The 19,195-nt window shown below is 43.7% G+C and overlaps 2 protein-coding genes across 2 annotated transcripts; one reads left to right on the forward strand and one right to left on the reverse strand.

The window, feature by feature from the left end:
- The first annotated feature begins 337 nt into the window (after window positions 1–337).
- Window positions 338–9,263, forward strand: LOC105912751 (acyl-coenzyme A thioesterase 5-like). Its single transcript, XM_031582542.2, has 10 exons — window positions 338–627; window positions 1,739–1,838; window positions 2,038–2,228; window positions 2,327–2,490; window positions 2,839–2,958; window positions 5,679–5,761; window positions 6,173–6,266; window positions 6,542–6,622; window positions 7,552–7,693; window positions 7,798–9,263. The coding sequence occupies exons 1-10, from the start codon at window positions 396–398 to the stop codon at window positions 7,920–7,922; spliced, it is 1,332 nt and encodes a 443-aa protein (XP_031438402.1). The 5' UTR covers window positions 338–395; the 3' UTR covers window positions 7,923–9,263.
- A 2,912-nt stretch (window positions 9,264–12,175) lies between these two features.
- Window positions 12,176–15,060, reverse strand: LOC105912761. Its single transcript, XM_012841760.3, has 2 exons — window positions 14,932–15,060; window positions 12,176–13,779 (listed from the first exon to the last, which is right to left on the reverse strand). Exon 2 carries the CDS (start codon window positions 13,775–13,777, stop codon window positions 12,230–12,232), a length of 1,548 nt encoding a protein of 515 aa, XP_012697214.2. The 5' UTR covers window positions 13,778–13,779; window positions 14,932–15,060; the 3' UTR covers window positions 12,176–12,229.
- Between the last annotated feature and the right edge of the window lie 4,135 nt (window positions 15,061–19,195).

Here is a 19,195-nt window from a genome sequence, read left to right on the forward strand (position 1 = left end):
GATGAGTTATTTTGTTCTTACCTAACTCAGCTGTTTATCTTGCACCCTCCTTTCTTGTTGCAAAAGTTGTTCATATTTGAGCTCAACAGGCAATTCATCACTGTGTTTGTTTCTCACTTACAGAGTCAGGGCTGTGTATGAACATCGGAGTTATTTTGTTTGTTTGTTTTTTGGAAGTACCGTGACCGTGGCGAATTTGACACACACACACACACACAGCCCCACACACACACTGGAATTGTTGAGACTGAAAGGGTTAATCTCGGACTCCATGTGTATCGCGATACTAGGATGCACTTTCACCGAGTCCTAGCGTCACTTGTGTAAGGTCGAGGACTTTGAAGCCAGCCAGGTAAAAGTTACGGAATGTCAGTTAATTCCAGAGTAGCCCAGAGATGAATGTTTCTGCTGATGTCAGTCTTCGTAGGTCGGCGAGCTCAATGGCTGTGTGTCCGGTGTTGTCGGTGCAGCCTACCCGGGCACTAGTGGACGAGAAGTTTCAGATAGTTGTGAGAAATCTACACCCAAAACAAGAAGTGACGGTCCATGCTTTACATCACTCCGATGATAAAGACTACTGGGAGGCGTTTGGCCATTATATCAGCGACGAAAATGGAACCGTTACAGGTAACCAGCGCTGGGGAAGCTACTTTGAAAGCATAGCTCTGCAAGCTACCGATCACTTCAGACTGGAAGGAGTTGAACTACAGCAAAGCTACTAAAGGAGAAATCTAGTTTGGTTAACTAAAGCTACTTAACGGAAACCACTTTGTAAGAAAACAAATCAAATAGACAACTTACACGTGATACGAAATTATAACAAAATATGATACAAAAACGACACGTCATACGAGTTTATTGCAGAAAGTGCCTACTTGTTCACAGATCATATAATAAAATACCCCACTATTCATGGGAAAGTGCAAGGAATGTCAGCTTTGTTGTTGCGTACAATGTCCATCATTCAGACAGCTGCATTTCAGAAACTAGAATCCAGGTGGGGATATGGCACCAAGCAAGATTACTCAGTTAGCCAAGTAACTTCTAAAAAAGCATGCAACTTCTCTGAGCATCTGTTAATAAATAGCAATAATCAATACATATGACTAATTGACACCTAATATATTAACGCTTAGTTTTACCATTTCAGATTCAAAATATATTAAAAACTGTAGCCTAAACTGGGCTTTTCTTAAGGCCATAATGACAAGGAATGTTCTGAATGTACAAATCTAGATTTTTTTTATTATTTGACTACAACTAAAACAGTTGGCCTATTGTCTTACACGTCTGTTTTGTAACATCTGACTTGTACCGTCTGTACAACTAAAACAGTCTTCAACTTGCGCCATTGTAGACAGTATGAACAGCTTGGCCACTGGTCTAAATAACGGGCCTATCTTTTACCAGTTAGAACATAATCTCTTGTTTATATGAGCTCTGAACAACCATTAGGAAAAAGGTGCGGGGCTGGTCAACTCCCAACCGTTAGCACATGCACGTGGTGGCTACCTGACGAATGCATTGCCTGGGTATGCCTTCACAGCGGTCAGGATGGGTGAAAAAAAGGGGTTCAGTTACAGTAGAGAAGCTGGGGTGTGTTTTGGTTTGCCTTTGCATCAGCCTGGCTAGCTTGCTTTGTAATAATACAATGCATCGACTGGTCAAGTTAGATTCACATGTGCTGTTCTGTCTGTGGACCTTGCTGACTTTAAACCCTTTTCCCCTTTTCTCATAGTCATGGAAGATGCAAGCAGAGGTGGGACCTACACTGGAACTGAACCCATGGGCCTACTTTGGAGCCTGCGGCCCATTCCTGGTAGCAGACACGGGCTCAGGTAGCATAGCTATGTATCAGACAGTGGTGTGAGACTCTCCTGTCTGCTTAGTAAAGGCTCGTGTGTGTATGTGTGTGCGTGCGTGTGCGTGTGTGTGCGTGCCTGCGTGTGCACGTGTGTGTGCGTCCGTACAGGCTACTGAATTATGTGTGTGTGTGCGTCTATACAGGCTACTGAATGTCTTTCTGGGATGTTTTAGGATGCGAAAGAAGAGCGTTCTGTCTCCAATGGTGGTGAACATATCCGTCTACAAAGGTCACATGAACCAGGGGTTTTCTGAAGAGGCCGCATTGGCGACGGTTGTCACGGAGAGATGGTACCTGGCGCCAGGTGTGCAGCGTGTGGACATTAGGGAACAAGGGGTCAAAGGCACGCTCTTCATACCACCAGGTACAATCTCACTCACAGTCACACTCTCACACTCTGGTCTGTCTCTACATGGCTTTGTGTGTGCATATTTCTTACATTTATTCTTGTGTGTGTTTCAGGCCCGGGGCTCTTTCCTGCAGTCCTGGACATGTGGGGAGGGGGAGGGGGGCTGGTGGAGTACCGGGCCGCCCTCCTGGCATCACATGGCTTTGTTGCTTTGGCGTTGGAATACCTCTCTGCTACTGAGGAGAGGACGTTTGATATTGAGACCGGATACTTTGAGGTGTGTGTGTGTGTGTGTGTTGGTGTTTTACTATCTACTTGGGCATAGTCCAGCCTGTAACCTTTCACCCAAATTCCCATAATCTTTTGTGTGTGTGTTTTATCAGATTGTTCTAGCAGTAGCGTAGTACACACACATGCATGTGATGGAGAGCATGCTGTAGTGTTACGTAGCAAGTTAAGCCATTCGGCACAGCACTGAAACAGCACATGAGTCTACATGCTTTTGTTTTTTTGTGGTGGTGGTGTGTAAGAGTTAGTAACTCTTATCGCGACAAAATAATGGGTCCTTTTAAAAAAGTGTGTGTGTGTGTGTGTGTGTGTGTGTGTGTGTGTGTGTGTGTTGTAGACGGCGTATCATATCCTGCAGTCCCTGCCTCAGGTGTCTTCAGATAGAGTGGCTGTGCTTGGCCTGTCCTTCGGGGCATCAGTCACCCTCACACTCGCAGCATACTCTAAAACCGCCAAGGTAAGTCTCACTATCTGTCTGTTTCTCTTTCTCTTTCTTTCTCACTCTGTCTCTCACACACACAATGTACTTTCTCAAACACTCTCCTTATAAATACAGTCTTTCAGAAGTACAGTTGTCCAAGAAATAATGTCAGTAATCCCTCGTGAGGGATTTTAAGGAATGATTTGTGTTAAAAGTTCTGATTAACACAAGTAAGAAGTCATATTTTTAAGTCTGTTGACAAATGAACAGTGAAATATACAGCGGGTAAAATAAGTATTGAACACGTCACAATTTTTCTCAGTAAATATATTTCCAAAGGTGCTATTGACATGATTTTTTCACCAGATGTTGGTAACAACCCAGGTAATCCATACATACAAAGAAACCAAAACAAATAAGTTCAGAAATTAAGTTATGTGTAATAATGTGAAATGACACAGGGAAAAAGTATTGAACACGCTTACTGATATTTATTTATTACTTTGTACAAAAGCCTTTGTTGGTAATAACAGCTTCAAGATGCTTCCTGTGTGGAGCAACTAGTTGTATGCATTGCTCAGGTGTGATTTTGGCCCATTCTTCCAAACAAACAGTTTTCAAATCTTGAAGGTTCCGTGGGCCTCTTCTATGAACTCTGATCTTCAGTCCATAGATTTTCAATTGGATTCAAGTCAGGTGATTGGCTTAGCCATTCTAGCATCTTTATTTTCTTTCTCCGAAACCAATGAGAGTTTCCTTGGCTGTTCGTTGTCTTACTGAATTGTCCACCCTTGTTTAATCTTCATCACCCTGGTAGATGGCAGCAGATGTTTATCAAGAATGTCTCGGTACATTTTTCCATTCATCCTTCCTTCAATTATGTGAAGTTTGCCAGTACCGTATGCTGAAAATCAGCCCCACACCATGATGTTCCCACCTCCAAACTTCACTGTTGGGATGATGTGCAGTGCCATTTGTCCTCCAAACATGGTGTGCATTATGGCATCCAAAGAGTTACATTTTGCTCTCATCTGACCAGACTATATTCTCCCAGTATTTCACAGGCTTGTCCAAATGTTGTGCTGCAAACTTTAAACGAGCTTCAACATGCTTTCTCTTCAACAATGGAATCTTATTTGGTGAGTGTGCATACAGGCCATGGCGGTTGAGTGCATTACTTATTGTTTTCTTTGAAACAACTGTACCTGCAAATTCCAGGTCTTTCTGAAGTTCTCCATAAGTGGCCCTAGGCTGTTGGACAACTCTTCTGATAATTACAGTGCATGAAATGCCCTGTATTGTTATTCCTTCGTTTCTTATACTTCTTCTTCTTCTTTGTACCGACTTCTGTACTTAATTCTGCTCGAACCCCTTAACTTAGAAACTCCGTCCAAACTTTGGCGCGTAGGTCTTGTAAAGGACACTTATGCTATGTGTTTTATTTTTCTAAACTTTATACTTTTTAAGATATTAAAGAAAAACGAATACAAATTTTCCCATTGGGCCATTATGACATCATAATAGGGTCATTAAACTGGCTTACACCTGTGCTTCACTGACACCTGCGCCAAGGTTCCAAGGCTCCTCTTCTCTCTGTCCCTCTCCATTCAACTGTATAACTATGAATATTAAGAGACACCTTCCATACTCTACTTTTTTTTCTCTTCTCTCTGCTTCACTCCATTTTCTCTCCTTCTTTCAATATTTTCCCTCTTCACTCTCTCTTCTTTCCTTCTTCCACTCTTCTTTCCTTTCTTCTTTCCTTCTTCCACTCTTATTTCCTTTCTTCTTTCCTTATTCCACTCTTCTTTCCTTCTTCCACTCTTCTTTCTTTTCTTCTTTCCTTCTTCCACTCTTCTTTCCTTCTTTCACTCCTCTTTCTTTTTTCTTTCCTTCTTCCACTCTTCTTTCCTTTCTTCTTTCCCTTCTTTCTTTTCTTCTTTCCTTCTTCCACTCTTCTTTCCTAGCTTCACTCTTCTTTCCTTTCTTCTTTCTTTTCTTCTTTCCTTCTTCCACTCTTCTTTCCTTCTTTCACTCTTCTTTCTTTTCTTCTTCCTTTCTTAACTTTTGCATTTCATGCACTGGTATTTCCTTCAGGAAATGCATTTTCTAGTTCTTTTCACTCCTCTGTCAGAAATCTTGCGAGGAGCACCTGGTCGTGGTCGGTTTATAGTGAAATTATGTTATTTCCACTTCCGGATTATGGCCCCAACAGTGCTCACTGGAACATTAAGAAGTTTAGAAATGCGTCTGTAACCAATGCCATCAGTATGTTTTGCAACAATAAGGTTGCGAAGGTCTTGAGAAAGGTCTTGAGAGAGCTCTTTGCTTTTACCCATCATGAGATGTTTCTTGTGTGACACCTTGGTAATAAGACACCTTTTAATAGGCCATCAGTTGGGGCCGGATTGCTTTCTAATTACTGATAGATTTCAGCTGTTGTCTTGGCTTTCCATGCCTTTTTGCACCTCCATTTCAATGTGTTCAATACTTTTCCCCTGTGTTATTTCACATTATTACACATAACTTAATTTCAGAACATATTTGTTTTGGTTTATTTGTATGTATGGATTACTTGGGTTGTTACCAATATCTGGTGAAAATGTCATGTCAATAGCACCTTTGGAAATATATTTACGGAGAAAAATGGTGACGTGTTCAATACTTATTTTACCCGCTGTATATATTTTTCAAACAGTGCTGACAATAAATACTAAATAAATAAATACTAAAACTGTGAATAATGTGTCTTTCAGCCCCGGTGTTGTGTTTGTATCAGTGGTAGTCATGTTCACCCTGTCAACAAGCCCCTCTTTGAGGTCTTCCAGCAGATGAACAAGTAAGTACAGTGGGAACTAGGTGGGGGAAGAAAATGGCGTTTGACAGACCAAACGTGTTTTGTATAAAAGTGTCTTTTTAGACTCAAAGAAGCCAGAGATGTCCTAAAGGAGGAGTTTAAGAACATCTCTGGTAAAAATGTGGTCAGCAAATTGGCAGCGACATGATTGGTTGTTCATCAATTTCGCTTAGAACCCTTCAGAAACTGTGTCGTTTGGCACTCTTCAGAAACTGCAATCAAGGCACAGCATCAACCAGATAAACATCCTGTGTGAAACTCCAGGGGTAAAATGACCGGTTCTGGCAGGCCCAGAGCTGCTGCATGCTGTGAATGTGTGTAAGGATGGGGTTATGTCTTCTGTGATCTTCCAAGGCAGAGCAGTGCAACGTGTGTGTGTGTGTGTGTCCACAGGAACTTGGACAAGGCGCGCATTGATGAGAATAATCATGTGATCTGGAGAAATATCATTCTGCCCATCCCTACTGAGCCTGACCTTAAAGTGGATGTAAGTGTGTGTGCCCGTGTGTGTGTGTGTGTGTGTGTATGAGTGTGTGTGACAGACAGAGAATATCTTTAGATGGGAGTATTAGCTTGTGTGTGTGGTGGTGTTTTTGAGTAGGTCAGCAAGGTGAGATTAATATTCATAATTACTAAGGCAGCATGCTGTGTATTGATGAAAGGTAGGTAAGAAATAGTCTGTGTGGTTCCATTTCTTAAACCTGCATCAAGTAAGTATATTTTGATTTGTGTGTGTGTGTGTGTGTGTGCGTGTGTGCACAGGTGGGCAAGATAAAGTGTCCTCTGCTGGTTGTGATCGCTCAGGATGATCAGAACTGGCCCACTGTGGAGTGCACTGAAGACGTGAGTGAACCTGCTACATAATCTCTCTCGCTCTCTCTCTCTGTCCCTCTCTCTCTCTCTCTCTGTCTCTTTCTCTCTCTCTCTGTCCCTCTCTGTGTGTCTCTCTCACACACAGAGATACACACACACTCAGTTGCAAATGTATTCTCTCCAACACTCCTCTTTATAAAGTTCAAGATGGAATGTATTCACTAATCTCTAGTGACCAACTGTGGGATATTCCTCATCAACAGTAAAGTGTCATGCTCATGGCTCATGTTCAAGTCAACAGTATACTGATCAGTAGTCTCTAATAATCCACTAGGACTGTCATCCTGGATTAACAATGAATGCATGCCTGCGTGCGTGCGCCTGTCCGATCGCATTGTTGACATTACAGCGAATGAATAACGCAAAGCATATGGACAAAGCGCAATACACACAAACAAAAATAATACAACTGAACTGGTTCGCACATTTGAATGACAACTCCTTAGAAAGTGTTCTTAAAGACTCTCCAAATACTCCTGACATTGTTGTTGATGATCTTTTAAAAACCATTGTGATTCTGGAAGTGTGTTGTTGCTTTGACATGTATATGGACCTGTGTTTCTCTGAATTTTTTTAAAAATATCAGCCATTAATTCATGCTCTGACAGTAGGTGGTTATAGTACAAAACTAGTTGTACTCATTTATGGTAGCCTTGGACATGTTCATAGACTCTGTGTTCGAGGATTGCAAATTGCTGGACTTAATAAGAAGAACTCTAAGCAAATAGCAAAATAGGCACTCTACCCCTGATATGACTATGTATTCATCTACTGATTCACTTGGCTGTAAATACTTGCACAGTGTTTGTGTTGTTGTGTGAGACATAATAGGCTCTTTATTAATATTTGGATCAGTATTGGTCATTCCAAATAAATTAATCAAATGTGTATGGACACAGATGGAGCAGATTATGGAGAGGTCTGGAAATCGTCACCTGCTGACGGTGTTGTCATACCCAGACGCAGGTCACTTGATTGAGCCTCCATACACACCACACATTCGGTTCAGTAACTTCATCACTCAACACAACAAGGAGAAAGGTACGTACACACACACACTTCAGTAACTTCATCACTTAACACAGAATAAATAAAGGTACACACACACTATTAGTGTGCCTCCTAACCTGGCAGTTGTGTTGTAGTGCTCATGCTGTGGGGAGGTCAGACTAAGCCTCATGCAGACGCCCAGGAAGATGCATGGGAGAAGATCCTCCTCTTCCTCCAGAAACACCTCTACCAGGATATACCATCAGCGGCCAAGCTCTGAAACTGCTCTCTCTCACACCCACACACACACACTCTCTCTACCTGGATATACCACCAGCGGCCAATCTCTAAAACTACACACACTCACACAACACACACACACACTCTACCAGGATGTCAAACACCTCTATCGTGATGTGCCACCGAAGATCTACCAGTACCAGCTACTAAACCCTACTACTACAGACACCTCTACCAGGAATCACCACCAGATACTAAACCCTACAACTACAGACATCCCTACCAGGAATCACCACCAGATACTAAACCCTACTACTACAGACACCTCTACCAGGAATCACCACCAGATACTAAACTCAGGTTTTACCACCAGCATCCACCAGCGCTGGAACAGAATTTTCCCAGATCAATCTGTAAAACCACAAGGCTACAATCACCACACGGTCTCACGTCATCATATACCTCAACTGGTTGCAGTCAAAGAAACAGATGCTATTTAATATATCGTGACTGCATAATGTAAGGGTTGTGCTTATGTGTCTGGTATGGGGTCTCCTAGGGTTAGGAACTGAAGAGAGAGCCATATTCTGGTCACCATAGCATTAGAATTCTGTGATCCCAGCAGTGTTCTATAACAATGTGCTGCTATAGTAACGGTAAAAGGTTCACAGGTATTGCTTGTCATGGGCTGTCTTAGCTAGTTGAAGGTTCAGTCACAATGACTAAGGATGACTGAGTGCATTTATATACAGTAAGATGTCTTGGGTTTCAGAGTGACAGTTCTGTAAGAGATGACTGTATATATCTTGCTGGAGAACATGGCCAACATGACAAAGCAGCCACTCTGGCCACTAAACACGTGGTCCCCATAACTTTCCAAACGGTAGTGGTATGGTGATCAAGGAGAGGTCCACCCCCTGGCATGGCTCAGACTCCTGGGGTCAGGAACCAACCTGTGGTGCAAGTGGCAGCAGCAGCAGCTGTGGGAGAGGGGGTCGGCCACGGGGAACCATCTTAGGCCACGACTCAGAGAAACCCAATTATAATCTAGAACAGCGGAAGGTTGCCACATCCGTTTGCATTAGAAGTCTAGTTAATTTACATTAAGAGCCTACGGGGTATCTTAAACAGTATATATGGCTAGAGTTAGAGAGGCTGGTGGGTCAGACCTTCGGCGCTGAAGCCGTTACTACCTCTTTACCGGAATGAAGACTGATTGCTGTATGAACCACAAGAAACATTATTTTTACTTGCTGCTCTGAAAGTCTGAAAATCTGTCCTGGTCAGGATGTCACAGTCCATAGTTGTAAGGAATATGTTAATACATTAATTAATAGAAAATTGTATTTTGAATAAATAAAATAATCTCATTTTCAGTTGAGTGATGTGTGTGTCTGGTTCTATAACACCCAAATCACGGAATGCCAGCAGCTGTTCAATTTGTTCAAGAAGGCTGGCTCTGCTCTGGAGCCTCAAGAGTTGGTTGTGGAGAGAAGGATGTTGCACAAGCTGCTCAACATACTGGCCAACACTACACACAACCTACTGGCCAACACTACACCATACTGGTGAGACAAGTGTCTTCAGTTGAAGGGTACTTCAGTTCCGCTGCAAGGACCATTACAGGAGGTCATTCTTGCCCACCACAGTAGCCATCTACAATGACTCCCCTGGAGAAGAGAAGCTGACTCTAAATGGCAATGCACATTTTACATTTAATATGCACATAACTTTTTTATTGTAATTATTTATAAAATAGGGCATACCACTATAGTGGTAGACGTGTATACATACCTTTGTGTTTGTGTATATGTATATGTGTATATATATATAGAGAGAGAGAGAGAGCACAGAGTATGTAGATGTTTTATGAGCGGGGTAGAATTAATGCATGACAGTGTGGTGGGGATGGGTAGGTGTGGGCAGAGTGGTTTCTGCCAGTAGAGCAGAGGGGTTCTGCCAGTAGATCAGGTGGAGACACTACACTACCGGATGGTGTCAGTCATTCTCCTGAGCCCGCCCCCTCAGGAGCGTTTAAATAGCCATGTTTGACGCCATCTCATCCTCTTGAAATACTGAGCACAAAAGCTCGGGAGTACACTGTAAATGCCACACAGTGTTAGATCTGGTCCCTGCATAGGGAACCGTAGTTACAGTGGACTGCGATCTAACACATGGGACCGTATCCCATCACGCGTGAATTACAGTGTTAGCCAAGAGCACCAGCTCACTGAATTGGGCCTTCAAGAAGGGCCATATAACTGCTGATGATGGGGCAATACAGGACGTTTTATTCTTTATTCTTGATCACAGATCCCCTGCCCTAAGACCCCCTGTAAAAAACTAGGTTCAGCCACATCCATCATACAGAAGCGAATGAATGTGTGACGAGAACTCCAGCTTGCAGTCCGACAGATGTCTTCCACTGGGACCCCTTCAACTGTAAAGTGTGACCCACTGTTACTGTTCTGAGCACCCATGGCTATGCAGCGCACGTGTGCCAGCTCTCCACACAGATTTTTAGGCTGGGCTTTGAGTTGAATAATTGGTTGGGAGTGAACCCGCTCATGGCCAATCTGCCTATATCTAAACCCATGCCCGCTCCACCTAGGGAGAGGGTTATGATCTGAGGCAGTATTGCCAACATTGCGGTGTGCCAATCTGTACTCAATGGCTCAAAATTAGTATTTTCCCCAGTAAATTAGTATTTTTCCTTAAGTGAAATCTGCGTTAGTGGGTGCCACAGGCAACATGTTGATATGTACTTGTAAAAGAAACACTATTGTGGCATTCAGCCTACATAGACTTATTTGTAGGCTGTAAGATCAATTTTTGAGAGGGTCTCTTTTCTTAATCACGTGAATTCGGCTGTGTCATAGTTTATTTTGGCAACCTTTTCATATTGTGGTGGAAGCATTTCTCATATTTAAGTTTCTGTATACAAAATGCAACTCTTATAAAATACAACCATGGCTGAACAAAAGAAGAAGAGACATTTTCACTGAGTTATACTAAGCAATACAGCTGTATAACTTCTGTATGCCCCAAATAGCACATCCTGTATAACTCAAGTTTTATTATGTATTAATGCAGGACTAAAATATCGCACCAAAACACTAAGACACAGCCCGAGTCATGTTTGAACTAAAGGTCCGAAGCTAGTGAGTCTGCTCGACTGCACCCACATTCAAGTCAAAAGATTGAGCTTAATGAAAAGACTCAGTAAGGCAAAAGACTGATCATTGTCTACAAACTGAGAGGAGTAAGAAGAGAGCTCGATTAGAAGGAATACCGTCACGTGTAAAGTACTGCTCGACGACGCCGAGAAGAACAGTGGCAGCAGCGGTGCTCGTGTCAGTTTGTTGCCATGGGGATAACAACAAATGTGGTCTGTTCCAACTTCAGTCTTTTGCCTTACTGAGTCTTTTCATTTAGCTCAAATTTTTTGATAAACATACCTTGATGAAATTCTGCGTTAACCATTCGTATTTGTGTTACAAAAATATATCGCTCGAGTGAAAAGTTTTATTCTTGATCATTAGTTTAATATTCTTTCATTGGAAAAGAACCAAGAGGAGAGAGCACATTAGTCCAGTTTTAGCTGCTCTGCACTGGCTTCCAGTAACTTTTAGAATTGACTTTAAGGTCCTTCTCCTAATATACAAAGCCCTTAATGGGCTAGGACCAAGTTACATTGCAAACTCCCTAGTCAAATACTTGCCCTCAAGAACACTGCGATCATCGAATGCTGGTTTATTGGAGGTTCCCAGCAACAGCCGTAAGAAAATCGGGGACGCTATGGAACATACTGCCTATAGACATCAGGGAAGCCAGCTCGCTTAACATCTTTAAAAAGAAAATTAAAAACGTACCTCTTCACATTAGCCTTTAACTAGCTACCACTTCGCACTATATATATATATATATATATATATATATACTATATATATATATATAAATACTTTTAATTTAAATCTCTACTTGTGATATTAAGGGGTTAGATTAAATATATCTCTGCAATTTTATTTTCTATCTTATGCTATGCATTTTATGTACATAAATAAAGGTACAATGAACGGAGCTTCCCTATTGGTTTCCGTGTCGCTGCAGCTATAACATTGACCAATCAGCGCAAGCGTATCACGGCGGCCAATGTAAAAAACAATGGCGGCCTCCATGTTGTTAAGCAGGAGGCCAAATTATGACACGTTTTTGCTTATTTCTCGAAAATTCTATGAATAATATTGCAAGTTGACCCCAAATTCGTGTGAATGAGTCATCATTTTCGTATCGCCGTATTTCCAACACATTTTTTAATTAGTACAGATCAATTCGTACGAGTTGGCATCATCGAGTATGAGGGTACCCCATCACGCTGCTTGGATAAATGTGGGTGTATGGGTGCTGTGGTGGATGTGTTCGCTGGAACCTGTCCAGCCCCTGCCCGCGGCGGGCATCATGCTGGCGCGGGGCGTAGGGCACACTCTGTGGCGGGTGGGCCACTGCATGTTGTGGCTGGGGTTGTGTGGGAGGTTGGAAGGGGTGCCTCTTCCGACCCCGGCGCGCCTGAAACTTCGCTGGGGGTGCTGGGGAGCGAAAACCGCTTCGCTTCTTCCCCGCCGTTGGTGCTGGACCGGAAGGAGCCCGGCGCTCGCCAAACTTAGCAGTCATGGTGCCGACCACATCCCCAAACACCCCCGTCGTGCTGACTGGAGCATCCAGGAGTGGGGCCTTCTCCCGGTCCGACAGCTGAGCCTCAGAAAGCCACAGGGAGCGCTGTGTTGCCACAGCCGCACCCATGACCCGTCCCAGAGCCTGGGAGGTGCAGCGGGTGAGACGGAGCGAGAGGTCCGTTGCCCGGCGCAGCTCCACCACCAGCTCGTTATCACTGCCCAGGGAGGACGACAGCTCGGTCAGCAGCTTCGCCTGGTATCTCTGCAACAGTGCTGCAGTGTTACTGGAACATGCGGCCTGTCCAGCTGCCAGGTATGACTTCTCCGCCAGGCCCGCCTGGTGTCTGGCCACCCGGGTAGGGAGGAGTGGTTTCTGGCCCAGGCGCATTGTGGGTGAGAGATACCCTGCCACAGCGTCCTCCACCTGTGGAAAGGAGAGGTAGCCACTCTCCTTGGCCTGGTCTAGGTTAAGGTAGGATGCAAACCCAGGGACTGGGGCACGAGCTGAGTAGGGGCTGGCCCATGTCTTCATCAGTTCCCTATGCACCTCAGGGAAGAAAGGGATAGGGCTGGGGGCTGATACAGGAGGGCCACTGTAAAACTCCCCATCCAGCAACGAGGTCTCTGTGATGGGTGGGGCAGGGAGGGGGAGACCTAGCCGGTCAGCTGCCCTCAATGCTACTTCATGTAGCTGATGGCCCAGGGTCCTGGATGACACCGGGGGAGAGGGTGCCCGCAGTTCATCAGCCATGTACAGTTCAGTGTCGTCCTCTGACACGTCGTCCTCTGACACGTCCCTCGTGCTGAAAACCTGCAGGCTCTCCGTCTGCAGCCCGGAATCCAAATCCGGAACGGGCTGATCGGAATGGCAGTGCGGTAGCTCCAGGGAGGGTGGAGAAGTGGGGGAGGGGGCAGCGGGGGCGGCTGCGGCAGTAATGTGGCTACCGGACTCCCCGCTGCCTGCTGCCGACGGTGAGCACTGCTCAGCTGGGAGAGTCTGCCCAGTGTGAACAGGCGACGGCTCTCCTGCATCCCTGCGGTCCCAGTACGCAAGGCGTTTTGCCACCTTTGCGAGTGTCATTCCGGCACAGAAGTCGCAGGAGGGAATTCCGACACTCAGTGCTGCCTCGGCGTGCTCTCTGCCGAGGCACACGATGCACTGATGATGCCTGTCCCCTTTGTCCCTGCTGTGCCCACACTCAGGGTACAACTGCCTCGACATTCCTGGAACGAGAGAAAAATTAGTACAGAACAAGTTTGTTTACCTTCCCAACGGTGACAGCCGTTAGCAGTGTTGCCGACATTGTGGTGTGCCAATATGTACTCAATGGTTCAAAATTAGTATTTTCACAAGTAAATTAGTATTCTTCCTTAAGTGAAATCTGTACTGCATAAGCGGGTGCCACAGGCAACATTTTGAAATGTACTTGTAAAAGCCATATTGTGGCATTCAGCCTACAACAGACTTATTTGTAGTCTTTAAATCACTTTTTGAGAGGGTCTCTTTTCTTAAATCACGTGAATTCGGCTGGGTCAGTGTATTTTGGCAACTTTTTCATATTGTGGTGGAAGTATTTCTCATATTTTATAAGTTTCTGTATACAAAATGCAATCATGGCTGAACAAAAGAAGAGGAGACTTATTCTAGGAAAGACATTTTCAAAAAGTTATACTAAGCAAAACAGCTGTATAACTTCTGTATGCCCCATATAGCAAATATATATCATTCTTGATCATTAGTTTAATATTATTTCATTGGGATCCATATTAAGCAGTTGTTGATAAAAAAAAAAAACATCACAGAAACTTGCCCAAATCTGTTTGTGGCGTCCATTTGTAAACCAAGAGCAGATGCGACAAGGTACCTTTATCCATCAACGTAAAAGTCTTCATATAGAGATTTTGAAGACGTTAAAACACATTCCCAATTGCATGTGCGCCCTTAAATAAAGGTACAATGAACCGAGCTTCCCTATTGGTTGCCGTGTTGCGGCAGCTATAATATCGACCAATCAGCGCAAGCGTTTCACGACGGTCAAGGTAAACAACAGTGGCGGCCTCCATGTTGGTAAGCAGGAGGCCAAATCATGAGAAATTTTTGCTTATTTCTCGAGTTAGCTCAAATATTCTATTAATTGAACAATATCAAAAGTTACCCCCAAATTCGTATGAATGATCAAATTCGCCGTATTTCCACTACATTTTCGAATTAGTACGAGTTGGCATTGCTGCGTTAGGCAGCAAGCTAGCTAACAGGGCAGTCAGTGGACTAGCCAGCTAACGAACAAGCTAGGTAGCTAACTCGAAACTTTTACATTGCTATAAAAGCCTTAACTCGAGGCACTTAAAGCCAGTTACGGGAGAAACCACACTTACCGACTCGGAAGAGTTTAAGCTCACGGAGTTGAAGCTCGAAAGTAGCTAGAAGCTAGAATTTACTGGCGTAACAAAACGAAGCACTTGGTGGATCACTTCAAGCTAAGTATTGAATAAGGATGAGATGACGTCAATCATGGATATTTAAGCGATCCTGAGGGGGCGGGCTCAGGAGAATGATTGACACCTTCTCAGCCATTCTGAAAAGTGAAAAGTGCTTCAATTGGCTCCGTGACTACATCACGTCCCATGTGTTAAATCGCAGTCCACTGCGATAGGGCTGAAACACACCAAACGCGTTTTTAAAACGGCAGACGCTTCAAAAACGCCTTGGCAAAGTGCAGCGGGCAAAACATTCACAGGATCACCAGGCTGTTTTGCCCGGCGCCTAGGAAGCGGAGCTGCGTGCGCAACCTGCCTGGGCCGAGTGTGACATTGATGAGCGGTGCGCCTCCGCGCCTTGCGCTGGAAAGTTGAGAATAGTTCAACTTTTAAGCGCATCTAAAAAACGCCAGAAAGACGCAACGCGCGGCGGAGAAAAGGCGCAGACGCAAGCAAACAATGCATTTGCTAGCGTCCCGTTTTTAAAAACGCGTTTGGTGTGTTTCGGCCCATAGGGAACTAAAGGACTCCATCTACCGTATCTTGTTCTTTGTTTATATCCAAAAATCTGAAAAATCTAATTCTACAAAATCTGTTATTGACTTTTTTCAGTGATGAGTCATTTTGTTCTTACCAAACTCAGCTGTTTATCTTGCACCCTTATTTCTTGTTGCAATATTTGTTCATATTTGAGCTCAACAGCCAATCAATCAGTGTGTTTGTTTTCCCACTTACAAAGCCAGGGCTGTGTTTGAACATCGGAGTTTTATTTATTTATTTGTTTGTTTGTTTGTTTGTTTTTTGCAAGTACCGTCACCGTGGCAAATTTGACAAAAAGTGTATGGGAGTAGAACCGCTGATTTAAGTCATGGTCATATCCATTATAAACCACAAGGGGGCGACATATAACACAAAATAGCACTTGGATATTCTGCAGCACAAGTTGTTCCGCTATTCACACTATTATACGCTGTTATGTCAAGTGAACCCAAACACACTGGCCTCAGTCCCCTCCTCTTGCTGAAAGATGATGTTTGAGTTCTTTATCATGGAGAGGCAGAATATGGATACATTTAAGGTACAGTCTGCAATTCTAATCCAATACACTTTTTGTCAAATTCAGCAAATTGCTCCTCACGGTCCTCTAGCTGTCCATTCAGTGTATGTGCTTAAAAAAACTCAAATGTTCATTCAGATGTAAAGTACACATATGTACAGATATGATCTGTCTGACTAAATATAGTCAACATGAGGAGAGGAGACTATCAGTGCTCCATTCTCCGGCCCATAGACACACATATAATAGTAAAACATGTACATTACAATTAGCAGACGCTTTTGTCCAAAGCGACGTACAAGGGAGAGTCAAGCTACGAGCAATAGAGACCTATAGTGTAACAATAAATAATATTTTACATAAGAAATAGATAAAAAGTGCAGGAAAAGAACTGCTATAAGTGCAAGTTAAGTACTAAGTAATAGCCTACACATTTAAACCCACAATCCATAACATCAGGTCAGCACGACTGTGATCTCACAAACCTGCAAGTATATGTAAGTCCATCAAACACCTGCAAAACTTAATCAGAAGTAATAATAGAAATACAATAGAATAGAAAATTTACGTGTTTGAAATAGCTGATATGGTTAACACATACCAAACGGTATTTAAAAACCCTGCAACCCAAAAACCAGGCAAGCTGCAAACTTTGGCCCTGATAAATGACGATATGGAATCAGTCAGAGATTTGGATGTGATAAAGTCTTCTGTCTGACCTGAGCCAACAGCACTCTGTGCCAGCAGCAGGCGGAGGCTGTGCCGGATCCCGGCCAGACTGGAGTTGTTATCTGGGGTTTGGTGATTTGTGAGCATCCAGGCAGAGGATGAGTTGCCTCCTGCCACAGCCTGGCTCACAGATGCTGGGGGGGACACACAAGACTGAGTCTCTCCAGCCTGGCTCAGAGAGCAGCAAGCTTCAGGACAGCACTGTCTTTTATATAGAACAGAACCAGTCCAGAGACAAGCTAACTCAGAACAGCCCAGATCAACTCCAGAACAGATCCCAGCTTTTAAATGGATTGGATCCAGAATAAGCAGCTCTCTCGATATCTTTCTAGTGTTGTGAAGGTTTCTTAGTGTGTATTATCCAACAAGCTATGCCGATTACAAATCACAAAACTAAATATATAACCACTATAAGCTGTCTCTATCTTTCAAATGCATCTCCAATATATATTTACCCGCATTTGACTACATTTCTGGTCATGGAGCTTTTGAGAAGGATCCCAAGGCTGTTTAGGTCGGGTAGAATCTAACGTTATCTTTGCTGTTGATTCAGTTTGTTTGTTTGCTTTCATGGTTGTAGCACACTGTGTTTGCCTGCCAATTTGTTTCATACCTGGCAACCTGGCGTGTCAAAATGGTACTGGGGTATGGGCAGTGGGCGGGATCACACAGGCCAAAACACAAACAGACGTTCTGCTCCGGAAACAGAAATTTCCAGGAACATACTGGCTGTGGCCTTGTTGTTAAGAGAAGCCAGAATTTCCACTAAGCATGTTTCCTTAATCTCTGTTGACTTATCATGGTCACTTCATGATTTAGTACAGTAAATATATTACATATTGGTCCCTTAAGTTAACCCTGCCACCCTGTCAACCTCATGTCAAAACAGAACACAAAACCTGTTCATGTAGTGATTATCATCTGTTATCATTATTATCATTATCAGTATCATTATCACCCGATTTTTGGTTGACAATATCATATACTTAGACTTCTCCAAACCACATGAAACTTGGCCTGATTGTAGCCCCACATGGCTGGCATGCAATAGAAGCTATATTGTTGCTTATGTATACATGTTTATACATTTCACAAAGTTTAACACAAATACATATCTATTATAAAGTCACACTCATCCTCATATTCACTAGATAGCTACTCAATGCAGGGACTGCATCACACCCTATCAGTGTACAGCCTTCCTTGAATTTTCACTCAGAATCAATACAACAAACATTAAATTCTAATTTTGCCAGAAATCTTATCAATCAACCTCACACGCTTTTCTTGGAATGGAAAATATCTTCTTATTTCACCTTAATTATCGCTCATTCTGTGGCCTGGATGACCACATGGGCCTATTAGGCAGAGGTCACGGGGGCTCTAAAAACCCACACCAAGCCCTGCTGCTCCAGGGTTGACCCTTGAAGACCCTTAAAGGCCCCTAGCACCACGGGTCCCCAGCCTGACTCCAGCTGGTCTAGAGCATGTCTGACCTAGTGGCGTCTTTAGGTCTGATCATTCGAGACTTTGGCCCCAAATATTTTAAAGGTGCAGTGTATAGAATTGAGTGTATCTAGCAGCAAGACTGCAGATTGCAATCAACTGCCAACCCTCCCTTTCCAAACACATAGGATAACCTACGGTGGCTGTCAAGGGCCAACAAAGCTCTGTTTAAAAAAAAAAAGGCAATCTAGCCTAGTTGTGAAAGGTCAGGCTGGGTCAGTGGTAAGGCATGCTGGGTCAGGAACAAGACAAACAGACACAGCTCTTGCCTGTGGTATTAGTCTCGTAAATCCCATATGATGGGCTATACAGATGTCTTTTTATTTTGTCCATTAATGCGCTATTTGTTGGCGATTGAAATACATTAATATAGCTTACTGTATCATGTGTTGATGTGGTGTGACTCCTGTAGGCAATCTACAGGTATTAAATATGTCACGTTAGCTGGTTAGCACAAGGTGGTTGGGCAGTGAGTTGCTTCTTTCTGTGCGCGCTGCGCGTGCCCGGGAGTTGGAGGGGCCTCTCATGCCCACCCGTCTATGATCGTTCTCTCACTTCGTGTCTAGTTTATCTCAAAGATGTTATTATCTCATCTTCGTTCACTCTTTACTTATGTGTTTTTGTTTCAGCCCAATTGTGCTCAATGCCTGTTAAACTTGACCAATGTTCCCATGAAAATCTCATGAAAACATTCCTTAACGCAAAGCTGTCTACAGGACATACAAAAGTGAAGGGGCCGTGGCCTCGTGTGGGTCTGCGTCTGGACTGCGCGGATCACTGGTTCCCATGGTCCGGTTTGGTGTCTCACGTTCTTATCCTGTCACTCTGAGGAAGAAATATCGCTAACGGCGCGTGATGTCAACATCACTT

The sequence above is a fragment of the Clupea harengus genome, chromosome 16 (genome assembly GCF_900700415.2).
Source record: "Clupea harengus chromosome 16, Ch_v2.0.2, whole genome shotgun sequence".
NCBI classification, from domain to species: Eukaryota; Metazoa; Chordata; class Actinopteri; order Clupeiformes; family Clupeidae; genus Clupea; species Clupea harengus.